The sequence below is a fragment of the Scyliorhinus torazame genome, chromosome 13 (assembly GCF_047496885.1).
Source record: "Scyliorhinus torazame isolate Kashiwa2021f chromosome 13, sScyTor2.1, whole genome shotgun sequence".
NCBI lineage: Eukaryota > Metazoa > Chordata > Chondrichthyes > Carcharhiniformes > Scyliorhinidae > Scyliorhinus > Scyliorhinus torazame.
Window position 1 is genome coordinate 14,839,512 of NC_092719.1, and position 16,893 is coordinate 14,856,404.

The 16,893-nt window shown below is 46.5% G+C and overlaps 1 protein-coding gene across 2 annotated transcripts in view; it reads right to left on the reverse strand.

Moving 5' to 3' along the window:
• The window catches only part of LOC140387858 (uncharacterized), a 101,707-nt gene that overhangs the window by 17,713 nt on the left and 67,101 nt on the right, over positions 1–16,893 (reverse strand). Inside the window, exons 3-6 of one of the 2 annotated variants that reach the window (XM_072471104.1) lie at positions 15,118–15,225; positions 5,082–5,213; positions 4,805–4,960; positions 4,346–4,450 (exon numbers count right to left, since the gene is read on the reverse strand). In XM_072471104.1, coding sequence (XP_072327205.1) covers positions 4,346–4,450; positions 4,805–4,960; positions 5,082–5,213; positions 15,118–15,225 — 501 coding nt within the window. The remainder of the gene's footprint in view (positions 1–4,345; positions 4,451–4,804; positions 4,961–5,081; positions 5,214–15,117; positions 15,226–16,893) is intronic. The other variant, XM_072471105.1, reaches the window with a different exon arrangement.

A 16,893-nucleotide genomic window follows, 5' to 3' on the forward strand; every position in this document is an offset into this window, starting at 1 on the left:
TGGATATTTGCAACTATCTTTACCAAGGAAGAAGATGCTGCCCAGGTTGTGATGGAAGAGGAGGTCATTCAGACAATCGAAGGATTTAAAATTGATAAGGAGGAGGTAATGGATAGGCTGTGTGTACTTAAAATTGATGAAGTACCAGGAGCAGATGAGATGCGTGCAGCGATCGTGTAGGAAGTGAGAGTAGAAATTGTGGAGACATTGACTCAGAGGACTGGAAGATTGCAAATGTTAAGCCCTTCTTCAAAAAGGTGTAAAGATAAACCCAGCAAATACAGACCAGGCCATTTAACTTTGGTGGTGGGGAAGCTGTTGGACACGATAATCTGAGACAAAATTAATAGTCACTCCGGCAAATATGGGTTAATTAGGAAAAGTCAGCAGAGATTTGTTTAACTGGCTTGCTGGAACATTTTGATCAGTTCAACACTGTTAATGTAGACTTTCAAAAGGCATTTGATACAGTGCCACACTGCAGGCTTGTGAACCAAGTTATAGCTCGTGAAATAAAAGGGACAGTAGCAACATGGATTGAACATACGAAAAAAAATCAAATTACTGCGGGTGCTGGAATATGAAACAAAAGCAGAAAATGCTGAAGAATTGCAACATGTCTGACAGCATTTCAGAAAAAAACATTGTGGATTAAACATTGGCTGAGTGACAGGAAACAAGAGTAGTAGCAAATGGATGTTTTTCTGGCTGGAAGAAGGTTTATAGTGGAGTTCCCCAGGGGCCCCGAACATTTAAATTTCAACCTAAACTTTGGCACACAGTGCACAATTTCAAACTTTGTGAATGGTACAAAACTTGGAATTATTGTGAACTGCAGGGAGTACAGTGTAGAATTTCAAATGGACAAAAACAAGCTGATGGAATGAGCAGACAAGGGGCAAGTGAAATTTTATGCAGAGAAGGGCAAAGTGATTCATTTTGGTGGGATGAATGTGGAGACAAATAAGGGCGTTCAACTCTAAAGGGGGTGCAGGAGCAGAGGAATCTGGGTGAGTGTGCACTTAAATCCCTGCATGCGGCAGGGCAGGTAGTGAGTATGGTAAATAAAGCATTCAGAGCTTTATCAAACGGGTCGTCGTGTACACAAGCAAGGCAGATTATGTTAAAGCTGTATCAAACACTGCTCTGGCCTCAGCTAGAGTATCGCCTCCTGTTCTGCTCATCAATTCTACGGAAGGATGTGAAGGCATTGTTAAACATAGACATCGGTTGACGTGATTTGATGGCCACGCTGCACCAAAAAGCAACCAGGGTGGCGCAGTGTGGCTGATGGAAGCCGGGAAACCCGATCCCAGGATCTACGCGGCTCGCAACACCTCACGAGATCCATTGTGGGGGGGGAATCACTTTTTAGCAAATCTGCATGTTAAAGCGAGACAGTTAGTCTCACATTAATGTATAGAATCCTGCGTTACCCAGGCATTGGGATCTATCCCCGCGGAGACCTCAGGTGAGCGCCGTTCAGTGCAGGTTGGCACAAATGGGGACCAGATGGAACGGAACACGTGGGGATCTCCCAGAGGATCGGAGGCCCCCAGGTACATGCTCTTTTGGCAGGGTGGTACCCTGGCATTGCTGTGCCACACAGGCACCCTGGCACCATGGAATTGCCGGCTTATCAACTTGGCAGTGCCCAGGTGACACCGCCAGCTTGCAAGGGTACTGCCAGGATGCCAGGCTGGCACTGCCAAGGTGCCAAGCTAGCGTTTTTTGTGTGGGTGTCATCGGGCCGGGGGTGCCCTACACAGGGGGGGGGGTCCGGGGAAGAGGGCCGGGGACCCTCCCGCAGTGCATTGGGGCTTGGGAGTCACTTCAGGGGCCTCAGAGATCGGGACAGCATTTAAAAATGGCATCCCGATCTCTCGCTACACTGAAAGATTCCGGCGAGCGGAGCTCCTCAGTACACACAGTGCGGCCTCAGCCACACTTTCCCCATTGAGACCCCTTATCAAACGTGTGTCGCGTTTTATAGCCTTGTGTTTCTCGGCGCTACGAGCAGCTAAACGCGCTCGCGATGGGACTTTATTCCCATTTAGTTAAATCGTGCCCCATGGGTAATGGGCCATGTAGTTAGGCCACAGATCAGCCATGATGTCACTGAATGGTGAGAGGGGCTGAATGGCCTACTCCTGTTCCTATGCTGATTGGAGAGGGTGAGTCATGAGAATGGTTCCAGGGCGGATAGCCTTCAGCTATGTTAATAAATTGGGACTGCCTCCCTTGGTGAAGAGGAAGGTCGGGAGGAGATTTGTGCAGGTTTTCAAAATCATGCGGGATCTGGTCAGAGTGGACAGGGAGAAACTGTTTCCATTGGCAGATGGGTCGAGAACAGATTTAAGGTAATTGGTCAAAGAAGCAATGGAGACATAAGGAAACACTTTTCACACAACAGATGGTTAGGGTCTGTGGTGGAGGCAGGTACAACTGAGACTTTCAAAAGGGAATAGAACAATGATAAAATCGGGTGTGCAGGGCTACAGGGAAAAGGGAGAGGGGCGGCACCCAGTGAATTGCTCCTCAGTGGGTCAGCACAGACACAACAGGCCAAATGGCCTCATTCTGTGCTATAACCCACCTATGATGCTATGAGCAGAGAAGGCTGAGGGGAGCCCTAATCGAGGTGTACAAAATGATGGTGGACACAAATAGGGTAGAAATGAAAGGACTTTTCCCCTGAGTAGGGGGTCAATAACCAGGGGACATAGACTTAAGGTAAAAGGGAGGAGATTTGGAGGGGATTTGAGGAAAAGCTTTTTCACACAGAGCGTGGTGGGAATCTGGAACTCGCTGCCTGAAAGGGTGGTAGAGGTGGGAACCCACACAACCTTTAAGAAGCATTTAGATGAGCACTTGAAACACCATTGCATACAAGACTATGGACCAAGTGTTGGAAAATGGGATTAGAATAGATAGGTGCTTGATGGCAACGCAGACACGGTGGGCCTTACTTGTGCTGTAAAACTCTTATATGACACTAAGCACTGTAAGGAGATATTAGATAATCAAAAGCTTGTTCAAAGAGGTTGGCTTTAAGTGCGTCTTAAAGGAGGAAAAGAGGTAGAGAGGTGGGGAAGTGTAGGGAGAGTATTCCAGAGTCCAGGCAGCTGAAAGCACAACATTAATGATGGAGAAATTAAAACTGGGGATGCTCAATAATAATAATCGCTTATAGTCACAAGTGGGCTTCAATGAAGTTACTGTGAAAGCCCCTAGTCGCCACATTCCGGCGCCTGTTCGGGGAGGCTGGTACGGGAATTGAACCCGGGCTGCTGGCCTTGTTCTGCCTTACAAGTCAGCTGTTTAGCCCACTGTGCTAAACCAGCTCCTGGAGGTCAGGATTAAAGGAACCCAGCTATCTCGGAGGGTTGTGGGGCTGGAGGAGATGGCAGAGATAGAGAGGGAGAGATTTTACAACCCGGATAGAACTTTACAATCAAGATGTTGCTTGACGGGGAGCCAATGGGGAGAGGAGTGAGAGATGAACAGGTCTTGTTGTGAATTGAGACATGGGCGACAGATTTTACATGGCTCAGGTTTGCAATGGGTGGAGTGTGGGGATTAGGGGGTTTTCACAGTTAACTTCATTGCAGTGTTAATGTAAACCTACTTGTGACAATAAAGATTCTTCTTATTATTAATATGGGAGACCAGCCAGAAATGCATTGGATAAGCCAAATCTAGAAGGAATGAATGAACCCAGACAATTATAATTGAAAACTTATTTGAATGCGGTGATGACGGGTGCACTAAAGCCTTGTCTGGTCATCTCACGTGGTGTCCATCGATAACTTTGCACCAGGCATCACCAGGACTTTGAGTGGGTGACCTGGCTAATTATCTTTCCCCTTTCCTTGCCCCGGACACCAAGATTAACTGGGGCACCAGGTAGCTTCCTCAGGGAAGTAGCGAAAACACTGAACCCAGCCATAACAAGTTGTGGAATAAGTTATGATGTAACCATCAATTTGCTCAAGGACCCGTGTCGGAGTAAAACAGTGGTTTTAATTAACTATCAACTTTGCCTGCCTGCGACTGGTACATACTGAGGACAGTCCCACAGGCCAGCTACTCTTATACTCCTTCAAAGGGGCGGAGCCATGGGCTGAGCCCGTACATGCTCCAACCTCTCTAACATCTCCCCCCGTGGGCGAAGCCATACAATGGCCCACAGATAAAACCCACAGGGTTAATAACAGAGAACATAACTGGTGAATTAACTGTATTTACATTCACCACAAGTTACAATCCTGAAATTACGGTACTCATTACACTTCCAAAAGCTCAAGTAACAAGCTCAGAGAAAAAAGTTACGGTTCTACCTGACCTGAGGTGCCAAGAGTGACGGCAACGTCAGAAGCTGTTTCTGATGCTGTAGTTGGTTTTACTGTCCTTTCTGTCAGTGCTCTCCTGGTTGTCACTGGCTCCGTTCCTAAGTTGGCGTTAATATAAGATGGAGAACGTTTACAATTAGCTAGCTCTTGCAGAAATTAGAAACGTATTTAGGTGGCATGACATGAGCAACAGGCTAGCTTAAATTTACGCTGTTACAAATACTGTGCATCAGGAAGAGGAGTAGAGGCTTATTATTGTGCTCCAGCATTGTCTGTGTTACGATGTGGTGGCAGATAGTAGGGTTTAGCAGTCTAGCTTTACCGACTGTGATGTTGACGTTAATCTATCCAAATGATCGGATAAGCAATGGGATTACGACTGTCAATCCGAGCACAGCCAAGACTATCATAAGAAGCATGACATGTCTCACACGCTCTGAAAGTCTACTGACCTGTAGTACCGTGAGTACTGCTAGTGTCTGTGGTTTCAGTTGCTGCTTTCAGGGTGCTGGCTGAGGGCACTGTTGCTTCAAATTCTGTTTCAACTGTCGAGGCACTTGGCGTTGAAGGCCTTACTGCTGTCCATGCTGTAGCTAAGGGTCCCAGTCCTACGTTTTATTAATATATAAATGGGCAATATTTAAGATAAACTGATATTTACACAACTTCCATGAAATCTTCAACAACATTTCATTTGCTGGGCTGTGCAGGCCCAAATGAGGAACCAACCTGAGGTGGCTGCATTGCCTGGAGGGCTGGAAGACGTTTGATTGCAGCCTGAAACTGACGTCGGTGTAGCAGTCAGGGTTGTTGACTCTATCGGTGCAGTTAATGTTGTCATTGCTGGCGATAAATGGCTTCCTAGAGTTTCCGTTGCGTAATAAAGTACAAAATATTTACAGTGAGCTCATGCAGCTGCTTTTAGGAAGGCCGTTTGCCTATACGATGGAACTCTGCACAGGATGATCCTTCCTATTCGACAAGGCCAGGCAATGCATAACCCTGGACGATTCTGATGAATTACCAAGCCGTTTTCATGCTTGTGCTCACTTGATGAAGAGGAAGTCCTGACGGGTGGGATTGGCACAGAATGCACAGTGCAATAATGTGCAAAAGGTTCCAGGCATGTTTTTAAAACACCTACATAATTATTGCGCATGCTTCTGGACGCCACACTGCCAGAAGGATGCAGAGGCTTTGGAGAGGGTGCAGAGGAGGTTTACCAGGATGTTACCTGGTCTGGAGGGTGTTAGCTATGCGGGGAGGCTAAATAAAACGACGGAGGTTGAAGGGTGACCTGATAGAGGTCTACAAGATTATGAGGGGCATGGACAGAGTGGATGGGCAGGCATTCTTTCCCAGGGTGGAGGGGTCAGTCACCAGGGGGCATACGTTTAAGGTCCGTGGGGCAATGTGTAGAGGAGATGTGCGAGGCAAGTTTTTTTACACAGTGGGTGGAGAGTGCCTGGAACGCGTTGCCAGGGGAGGTTGTGGAAGCAGATACATTAACGGTGTTCAATAGGCATCTTGACAAATGCATGGATAGGATGGGTGTAGAGGGAGACGGCACTAGGAAGTGCTGAGGGTTTTGGCCAAGGGTGGTATCATGACCGGTACAGGCTTGGAGGGCCGAAGGGCCTGTTCCTGTGCTGTATTGTTCTTTGTTCTTTGTATATGGTTCTTTTACTTTGAATTACATCAAGTCTACAGAATGGAAATAGTCCATGAGATCTAACTGGGCCATATCAATGTTTATATTTCACATAGAACTCCTCCCACCCCTCAACATCTAACCATATCATGTCATTTTATTTATTTCTTCATTCTGTGCTTACCTAATTGCACCGTAACTGCATCGATGCTAATTGCTTCATTAATCTGTGCAGTAGTTAGTTCCATATTCTTACTACTCTTTGAGTAAATCCATTTGTCCTGAATTTCCTACTGGTTTTATTAGCCAATATCCTATTTTTATGGCCTGGTTTCCTTACACGAGGAAACATTTTCTCCATGTCTTCCCTACACAATACTTGCATTACCTTAAAGACCTTTATCATGTTTTTTCCAAGAAAGGAACCTCAATCTAATCAGTCTTTGCTGCCACTTAGAACCTCTCAGTTCTAGTATCTACCTTGGGATTTTTTTGACATCTTCACCCATGCCTCTATGTCTTTATTTACATATTTTTATAAATGGAGGCCAGTACAGTGCACAGTACTCCAAATGTGGCTGCTGTCAGTGTATCTTCACACCCATGTACAGTTTTTACCCTTTGGGGAATAGTGAGGGAAGTGGTGGAAGGGTTTCCGAGGTGATTATGAGCCCTTTGAATTGCGCTGAACACTCCTTCCATGGCCAACACGTCCTGTTGTTGGACTCACCCAAATGTGGCCTGACCAAGATTCTGGACAAGTTTGACAATTACTTCCCTTCGATCGTATTCCCCCAGAAATCAACCCCACTGATGGGCTGGATTATCCGATTTTCAGGCTATGCCCTGACGCCGGAGTGGAAACATTGGCATTTTCCGACCGAAAATTTGGCGCAAATGGCCACCGATCCTCTGTCTGGTGGGAGGCGGGGCTAGCAGGCAGGCAGCGTAGAGCACCCTGGTCTGGCTGCCGATACGGCCGGAGAATAGCCGGGTCCGTGGCTGCGCCGCGCAACATGGCGGCGGCCACGCGCTGACCTGGCCTGCCAAAGAGTGCCCGCTTTTTGGCCGGCTCGCGACCCCCGGACCACCCCCCAGCAGTGCCCCCGGCCCCTGCCAAAGTCCCCCCTGCCCGCGGATCGGCCCTCCCCCGACTGTGGCGTCGCTGGGCTGAGTCCGTAGCCACCACCTCGAGTTCCCGACAAATAATAGCATGAGAGACCCACGCCATCAGGAACTCGGACGGTCGGGGCAGAGCATAGGGAGGGGAGGGCCTGAGGCAACCTCCTGAGGCCGTCGATATGGCAGCTGGCATACACCTAGAGTACGCCGCTTTGGAGGGGGCAGAACATCGCAAAAGCGGCGCCGTCCCCGAATTCGGCGCAAATGTTGATTCTCCGGCCAATCACCGAACGCGATTTTGGCGTCGGAGAATCACGTCCAAGGTTAGCATTTTATGACCTTATTATTCTTCGTTTCTGCTTTTAATGGTTATGTGCCTTGGATGCTTCCAATCCATTTAATTTCTTATTGTCCGAATAATGTTTGTCTTCCATGTTCTTCTTTACAAAATGCATCACCTCAGACGTACATTAAAATTAATTTGTAAATCAAACATCCATTCTGCAAATTTATTAATGTTTTTCTGGGCTTCGTAATCATTTTCCATTGTATTAACTGTATCTTTCAATAAGCTGTCACAGCAAATTTATAAATTGTACTTTCAATTTCCGAGCCGAAATTGTTAATGTACGTTTTTAACAACAGTGGTCCTAACATCGACTCCTGTCGAAGACCTCTTAGCACATTGAGTACAGTTCCTAACACCTAGTCTCTATTTTGTGACCCACTTACTATCCATTCCTTACTCATGGCACCGAGGATCCGGGTTCGAATCCCGGCCCCGGGGTTACTGTCCGTGTGGAGTTTGTACATTCTCCCCGTGTCTGCGTGGGTCTCACCCCCACAACCCAAAGATGTGCAGGGTAGGTGGATTGGCCGTGTTAAATTGCCCCTTCATTGGAAAAACAGAATTTGTTCTCTAACTTCTTAAAAAAATACTATCCATTCAGCCACCTGTCCCCTGATTGCACATTTCTGATCTTAGAAATGAGTCTATGTGGTATCTTATCAAATGCCTTTTGAAAATCCAAATACCATCTATTAACTTTCTGTGATTTCTTCTAGGAATTAAATACAGTTCAATTTTGAAGCCTCTGCTTTTGTTCTTTCTTTGGTTCTCGATGTTTTTCTGTTACGTAAAGATTCCATTATCATTCCCAATAACGACATTAAGCCTACTGTTTACAGTTCTGTAGTTTATAGGTCTACTGTTTCCTGAACCTCTTCTGTCACCCTTTGTAAATATAGCAATGGGGTTATCTATCAGCCAGTCCACTGGCATTAACGCCATTTCTAATGAATTGTTATATATATGCTAAATTGCCACTGGTAGCTCTTCCCTAACTTCTTTTAATATGTGTACATGTGATCTGTTTGGAGAAGTTGCTTTGTCTTCCCTAAGTATTTGTAATTTGTTTAGCAATTATCTCCTTTTCAATCTTAACCGTCTCCGGATCAGTTTTGGTCTCATCTTCTAACTTTGCGTCGACCTCGTTAGTCTCTCTGGCAGATACTGAGGTAAAGAAACCCATCAATATTTCTGTTTATCGCCTGCATGCTTTTGTGGTCCCCGCTAAATTTGGTGTGTGTACGGCTGGACAGCAATCTGGAAGGCACAGCAAAGACTGCTCACAAGATGTTGCCTGTAAGATCCTGTGCATCTGTGGCTATGCAAACAATGTATCATGCATTGATATAAATAGGTTGCGTGCAACAAAGAGAATTTAGAGAGAACACCAGTCACATCCCTATCTTTATACTTATTCTGTTATTTATCTGTCTGTACAGTACTTTATTTTTTCTTTTTATAGTCGATGATAATTTAGTTTAGTTGTGTTGCTTTGCCTGTTTTATATTGCTTGCCTAATCTCTGCATGTTCCATTTTGTCATTCTTTGCTTCATTACCTGTGCAATCATTTCCTTCTCCCATAGTTTCAATTTTCTATTTATCTCTTCCTCCATCTGTGGTTTGTCCTTGTTGGTGTTTTAAAAAGAGGAATCCATTTCTTTTGAATGCGAGAGATCGCAAATTTAATTTTTTTTAACAGCTCCTCTAGCTGTCTACCTGCCAAAATGTTCTTCCAGTTTATGTTCCATGGTTCTATTCCCATCACCTTAAAATGAACTTTTTTTTCAATCTATCACTTTGATCACTGTCTTATAACCTCTCAATCATTATTTTAGACTTTATTATGTTATGATTGCTGTTGTACAGATGTTCCCCTGTGCTTCCTTCTCTTATCTGTTCTGGTTCATCTCTCAAGGGTGGCACAGTGGTTAGCACTGCTGCCTCACAGCTCCAGGGACCTGGGTTCAATTCCGGCCTCGGGCGACTGTCTGTGTGGAGTTTGCACTTTCTCCCAGTGTCTGCGTGGGTTTCCTCCCACAGTCCAAAGATCTGCAGGTTAGGTGGATTGGCCATGCTAAATTGCCCCTTAGTGTCCAAAAGGTTAGGTATGGTTACTGAGTTTACGAGGATAGGGTGGAGGCGTGGGCTTAAGTAGGGTGCTCTTTCCAAGGGCCGGTGCAGGCTCGATGGGCCGAATGTCCTCCTTCTGCATTGAAAGTTCTATGTAAGTTACTAGATCCAGCAGAGCTTCCTCGCTTTTTGGGCTTCTAATCGATTCAGTAGGAAAGGAGTCATGAACACGTGGAAAAACACCATTCCGATTCCTCCATTCCTGACTTTGCCTTGTCAGTTTATTTGGGAATAGTTGAAATCTCTCAAATTATTATTCCATGTTTTTATTACTGCTTTCGTAGATTTTGGGCCGGATTCTCCGACCCCCCCGCCGGGTCGGAGAATTGGCGGCGAGGCGGCGTGAATCCCGCCCCCGCCGGCGGCCGAATTCTCCGGCACTGGAGAATTGGCGGGGGCGGGAATGGCGGCGTGCCGGCCGCTGGCAGCGGCCCCCCCCCCCGGCGATTCTCCGGCCCGCGATGGGTCGAAGTCCTGCTCGTTCGATGCAGGTCACGCCGGCATAAATTGGACTAGGTCCCGTACAGGCGGGACCTGTCGGTGCGGGCGGGCTCCGGGGGGGCGCGCAGGGCGATCTGGCCCTGGGGGGTGCCCCCATGGTACCCTGGCCCGCGATCGGGGCCAACCGATCCGCGTGCGGGCCTGTGCCGTGGGGGCACTCTTTTCCTACACGCCGGCCGGCAGGGCACAAACCACTCCAGCGCCGGCCTAGCCCCTGAAGGTGCGGAGGATTCCGCACCTTTGGGGCGGCCCGACGCCGGAGTGCATCATGCCACTCCGTCCCATCGGGACCCCCCGCCCCCCGCCGGGTATGGGAGAATCCCACCCCTCGTATCTATTTCTTTTTCCACTTCCCTTCCACTATTAGGTGGTCTGTGGAGTATTAACGTGACCTGTTCCAGCTTAACCTTGTCTCACCCCATGGGCAGGGTTTACCTACTCCAAGCTATCCTTTACCTTTGCCACAATTTTCCCAATTTTTAAATTGGTTGTGACTGCAGAGGCTGCTATCAATCCCCTAATTATCAAATCTCCTGTGACCGCAACCTGCCTATTCTGCCTCTTTCTCTCTGGGGCTCTGCTCCAAGGTGCCAGCTAACATTCTGGCCATCCTTCGTGCAACTTTCATCCTCACAGTTACCATGTTGCTCCCGGTGGAAAGGGCCAGGATCTGTAGGATCATTCTTCTGAACTCCAGCGAATACAATCATAACCGACTCAATCTCTCCTCATACGTCAGTCCTGCCATCCCAGGAGTCAGCCTGGTAAACCTTCTATGTATTCTCTTAATAGCAAGAATATCCTTCCTTAGATAAGGAGACCAAAACTGCACATTATATTCCAGGTGTGGCCTCACCAAGGCCCAGTATAATTGCAGCAAGACACCCCTGCTCCTGTACTCAAATCCTCTCGCTATGAAGGCCAACATACCTTTTGCCGTCTTTACCGCCTGCTGTACCAGCGCGCTTACCTTCAGTGACTGGAGTACGAGGACACCCAGGTCTCGTTGCACACTCCCCTCTCCTAATTTAGGGCCGTTCAGATAATAATCTGCCTTCCCACTTTTGCTGCCAAAGTGGATTACCTCACATTTGTCCAGATTATACAGCATTAGCCATTCATTTGCCCACTCACTCAACTTGTCCAAATCACACTGAAGGATCTCTGCATCCTCCTCACAGCTCACCCTCCCACCCAGCTTTGTGTCATCTGCAAATCTGGAGATATCACATTTTGTTCCCTCATGGGGCAGCACGGTAGCTCAAGTGGATAGCACTGTGGCTTCACAGTGCCAGGGTCCCAGGTTCGATTCCCCGCTGGGTCACTGTCTGTGCGGAGTCTGCATGTTCTCCCTGTGTCTGCGTGGGTTTCCTCCGGGTGCTCCGGTTTCCTCCCACAGTCCAAAGACGTGCAGTTTAGGTGGATTGGCCGTGCTAAATCACCCTTAGTGTCCAAAAAGGTTAGGAGGGGTTATTGGGTTATGGGGATAGGGTAGAAGTGAGGGTTTAAGTGGGTCGGTGCAGACTCGATGGGCTGAATGGCCTCCTTCTGCACTGTATGTTCTATGTTCTATGTTCTAAATCATTAAAATATATTGTAAATATCTGGGCTCCCAGCACCGATCCCTGCGGTACCCATCCAGTCACTGCCTGTCATTTGGACAAATACCTGTTTATTCCTACTCTTTGCTTCCTGTCTGCCATCAAGTTTTCTATCCATCTCAATACACTAGTCTTAACCCCATGTACTTTAATGTTATGAGCTAATCTCTTTTGTGGGGCTTTGTCAAAAGCCTTTTGAAATTCCAAATAAATCACATCCAACGGTTCCCCTTCATCAACTCTACTAGTTACATCCTTGAAGATTTCCAGTAGATTTGGCAAGCATGATTTCCCCATCATAAATCCATCCTGACTCTGTCCGATCCTGCCACTGTTTTCTATGTGCTCTCCTATAAAATCTGTGAGAATGGATTTTAGAATTTTCTCCACTACCAATGTCAGGTTTGACAGGTCTATAATTCCCTGTTTCTCTCTACCTCTCTTTCTAATTAGTGGGGTTACATTAGCTGCCCTCCAATCTTCAGGAACTGTTCCAGAGTCTGTAGAATCTTGGAAGATGACAACCAATACATCCACTATTTCTAGAGCCAGTTCCTTAAGTACTTTGGAATGTAGATTATCAGACCATGGGGATTTATTGGCCTTCAATCCCATCAATTTACCCAGACCATTTCTTTACTAATACTGATTTCCTTCAGTTCCTCCCTCTCACTAATCCCTGTGTTCCCCGACATTTCTTGTACGTTATTTGTGTCCTCCTTTGTGAAGGCAGAACCAGATACGTATTTAGTTGGTCAGCCATTTCTTTGTTCCCCATTATAAATTCCCCTGTTTCTGTCTGAAGGCATTGGTCTTCACCAATCCTTTTCTTTTTACATACCTATAGAAACGTTTACAGGCAATTTTTATGTCCCCCACAAACATTTGATTTGTGGGGTCAGCTGCCAATTTAAATAACTAGCTGCCCCCACTGAAGTGGGATTTTGGAAGGCCAGAAGTGAGAACCCTGGAGTGTGCAGATCTGACCTGGTAAGAACTGGTCTGAACTTGGTGGATTCACTTGGATAGCTGTGGTACCCCTTTGGAAAGAGTCCAAGGACACCTTTGCTAGAGGTAAGGCACACTTTTGGTTTGTTAAAAATGAACATGGTTAGGTACTTTTTAAGTACAAACTCATTGAAACTGTCAAGCTGTCAATGAACTGTCCAGCTGTCAGGGAACTGTTAAAGCACTATTCAGCTGTCAAAGAACTGTCCAGTTGTCAAGGAATTCTTAAAGAGCTGTCCAGCTGTCAAAGCTATCCAGGAAGTGTCAATGTTGTCGAGAAACTGTTCAAGGATACGAGATGAGTTGGCACAGATGAGGTTAGGGAAGAGGGTGGTAAGGGGGAGCATGGATTGGCACTAAGTTGATGTAGGGAGTATGGGGGAAACATGGGTGGGTAGAGGGGCATGGGGTTGTCATAGGTGTGTGAGGGACATGGGGGTGGGTACGGCATGGGGAGGGGGTGAATGTTGTTTTTTTGTTCAATTATTATTTTTAACTCATTTAAAAATAATGCCCGGGCACAGATACAAGTCTTGTGCCTAGCTAGCCTGTGCACCCAGCAGCCTGCACATTCATTCCAGGGTCGCCCACAACGACTCCCGTTTCACGACTCGATGGGCCGAATGGCCTCCACCTGCACTGTAGTGATTCTATGATTCCATGCCATAACTTTGCCTTTAGTTTGGTGGAAACACTGTTTTTTCACATGCGCCGACTGTCTAGCAAAGTTGCACCCATGCAACGAGAGCAGTTCCGAGGAATATGATATCGGAGCAGCATATGTTTCGAGAAAATTCCCAATTATAATCTCAGCATCTTCAATATGCCACCTTGAAATATCTTTCTAAAGAAAGCCCAGCAGCTTTAACCATTCATCCTAACTTCCAGCTCTGGTCTCTGGGACCATTTATGGTCAACTGCCTCTGTACCCTCTCAAGAGCAGATCTGTCTCAGCTGTTTTCCCAGGTCTCTGCTTCTGTCAGGCTCTGTCTGTAGTGTATCTCCATTGTGAAACAGCCCCTTTCCACCAGGGTTCAATCCCTCTAAAATGCATCAAGGCAGAGTTCACATTTTATAGCCATTCAAACATGGGTCAATAACCCACAGCAACACAAAGTTTGTTTTTATATTAAATACTAGAAGAATGTTACGAGAAACAGTTAACATTTAAAATGATTTTCGGGCTCATCGGTCGTGGAGGCCTGTATCAAAGGAGAGTGAGCCGCCAAGAGTAGTGACTCTGTGTTTTCGTAGGTACAGTGTGAAGGAGAAGGTCCTGTGCTGGGCAAAGCAGAAGCGGGTGGTGCAGTGGGCTGGAGCTGGTATACGCATATATCAGGACTTTACGGTGGCGCTGGTGAGGGGGCGGGCTGCCTTCAGCCGGGTGAAGAAGGCACTGTACGTCAGCAAGGTGCAGCGCGGCATAGTATATCCAGCTAAATTGATGGTGACCTACAAATCCAAGGACTTTTATTTTGGGACGGCGGAAGCAGCGGAGGAGTTTGCGAGAAGGACTGTGGCTGAATTGAGAAATGGTCATGTACCGATGAAGCCTCATGTAACTGTATTTTTTCCACTGCGTGCTGGTGTATGTGCTAAATGAGCCAATGTTGTATATATTTGGACAAGGGAAGAGATGGGACTTTCACTTGCCATGATGGTTCTTTGGGACTTGGGTGTGTAGGTGGGGTTTGCTGCTAATGGGGATTTCTTGGTTTTCCTGGGACCGGGCAAGGAGGAAAGAGACCCGGGCGGGGGCCTCCACGTTGGCCAGTGAATGGGAGTGAGGTGGGGGGAGGGGCTGCGTCCATCGGAGCCTGGCAGAACAGGTTCCGATGAGTCTAGCTGGGATGGAAAGTTGGGGGGGAAGGAACAGTGGTTGGGGGAGGAGTTTTATAAGAGGAAGTGGAGGGGAGGAGTCGGGAGGGGTTTACAATTCATGGGTGCCATTTATGGTACTCTTTCGGGGATTGGATGGCATTGAATGTTAGGGTGGGGGGGGGGGGGGGGGGGCGGTGGACTCCATAGGTCAATGGTGACCATAGGCGATTCCTGATTCCTTTTTCTTTTTTTTTCCTTGTTTTTCCCACCGTGGGAGGGTTTGTTTTATTTGATGCTTATATTGTCAGGTGGGGCGTTGTTTGGGTTGATGGGAGGATGGGACCGTTGTTGTTGATAAGGGGATTGACATTGTATTCGTTACCGTTCACTGTTTGTTGGTGGGGTGTAAATTCTGAAGAAAATGTGAAAATGGAGAATAAAAATATTTTACAAAAAAAAACATTTAAAATGATTTGATATTCAACATACTAAGGAAATATCTTTCAGTTAAATATTCACTGAATATTCCACACATGCGTTTAGTATTCCCTGAAAATTACTGGCGTTAAATAGTAACGCACCTGTGGTGACTGTAATGTCCATAGTTGATGTTGTAAAGTGGTCTGAAACTGATCCTGCTGTAGGTGTCGATGGTGGTGACTCTACAGATGTCGCTAAAGATGTCAATGCTGTGAACAGACGACTTTCTAGATTTTCATCCACATAAAACTTGAAATATTTAAAACAAACTCAGGCCACCGTCATTAACAATGTAGCCTTCCTTTAGGAACGCTCCCTTAATTAAAAAAAAAATGATATCGGAATAATAACTTTCTCTCAAATGTCTCACACACGTGTCTGGCAGAGTGAGCCTTTCGCTGATCTACCAATGTGCTGAGGGTGTGAGGTCGCTTCACAGATAATATATGGGACTTGCCATTGTTGGTCCGACAATAAATGATGGATGAAAGTTGGGGCAAGAGCATCCATCTGGAAAGACTCCCACCCACAATGCCTGGAGCCCTTCAAAAGAAATCGACACAGAATGGTTCAGCGCAGAAGGATGCTGGGTGGCCTATCATGGTTGTCTCAGCTCCCTACAACAACAACTCAACCAGTGCCACACCCCACCCTCCCCCCATAGTCAAGCAATTTGATTTTTCCTCTTCAGAGAATTATCCAATTTCCTTTTGAAAGCCATCATTCATTTTTCATTGGCTGATGGGAAGTGTGCATGGCTGCCTGGGCCAGCATTTATTGCTCATCCATAATTGCCCCGGAGAAGATAACGGTGAACTGCCTTCCTGAACCACTTCAGTCCAAGTGTTGCAGGAACAGCCCCGCCTGCCCCCACCACACTCGCAGGCAGTGCCTACTAGATCCTATTCACTCGCCACGTAAAAATGTCTATTTGGGATCTTTAGCCAATCACCATATCTGTGTCCTCCGGTTCTCGAAGCTTCAGGAACAGTTTCTCGCTTTCTAATCAGTCTAAACCCCTCATGATTTCAAATTATTTTTATTTATTTACTTTTAGAACATAGAGCAGTGCAGTACAGGCCCTTCGGCCCTCGATGTTGCGCCAACCTGTGAAACCACTCTAAAGCCCATCTACACTATTCCCTTTTCGTCCACATGTCTATCCAATGATTTATTGATCTATTTTATTTTTTTTAAATGGGAAGTTAGTTATGTACATACTGTAATTTATATCTAGAGGAATCTGGCAACAACATTGCTGAAACAAAATTTACAGCTAACATATCCCGCCTAGGGAATACGGTTCCTTCAAATGGAACGCATAATTGTTCAGCTAAAGAGCTACTTGTGGGCGAACGGAGCGGCCGCAACAAAGACGCTCCCGCACAGCCACAAAATCAGGGCCTTTTTGGGGGGGTTTTCCCGGGGAATTTTCAAAAAAAAAATTCCTTAGGCCCCGCGAATTCGGCCCTGCCCAGGCGCCAAAGCTCCGATCCACGGAGCTGGAGAAGGAGAGAAAAAAAGAGAGACTGGTCCCGGTGAGCTGCCCGTGGAGGAGGAGTGGGGATCGCTCAGAACCGGCCTGAAAGTCGGAGCATGGAGAGGATCACAAGGACAAAATGAGAATTTTTTAATTCAACCTTACTTATTCCGCTCCTGCAAATTTTTTTTTAAAAAGAAAAACTTTTTTAAAGAGAAAAAAAAACTTTCCAAAAAAAATTCCTTTTTATAAAAAAAATCGTTTTTAAAAGGATTTTTAAAAAAACCTTGGGGTTTCTTTTTCTTTGGGGGGGGGAAACAAAAAAAAAGGAATTTCTTTTTCGCACCAAAACCCAGGAAAAAAAGAGAAAGGCACAGACAGAAATATGCCTCCAAAT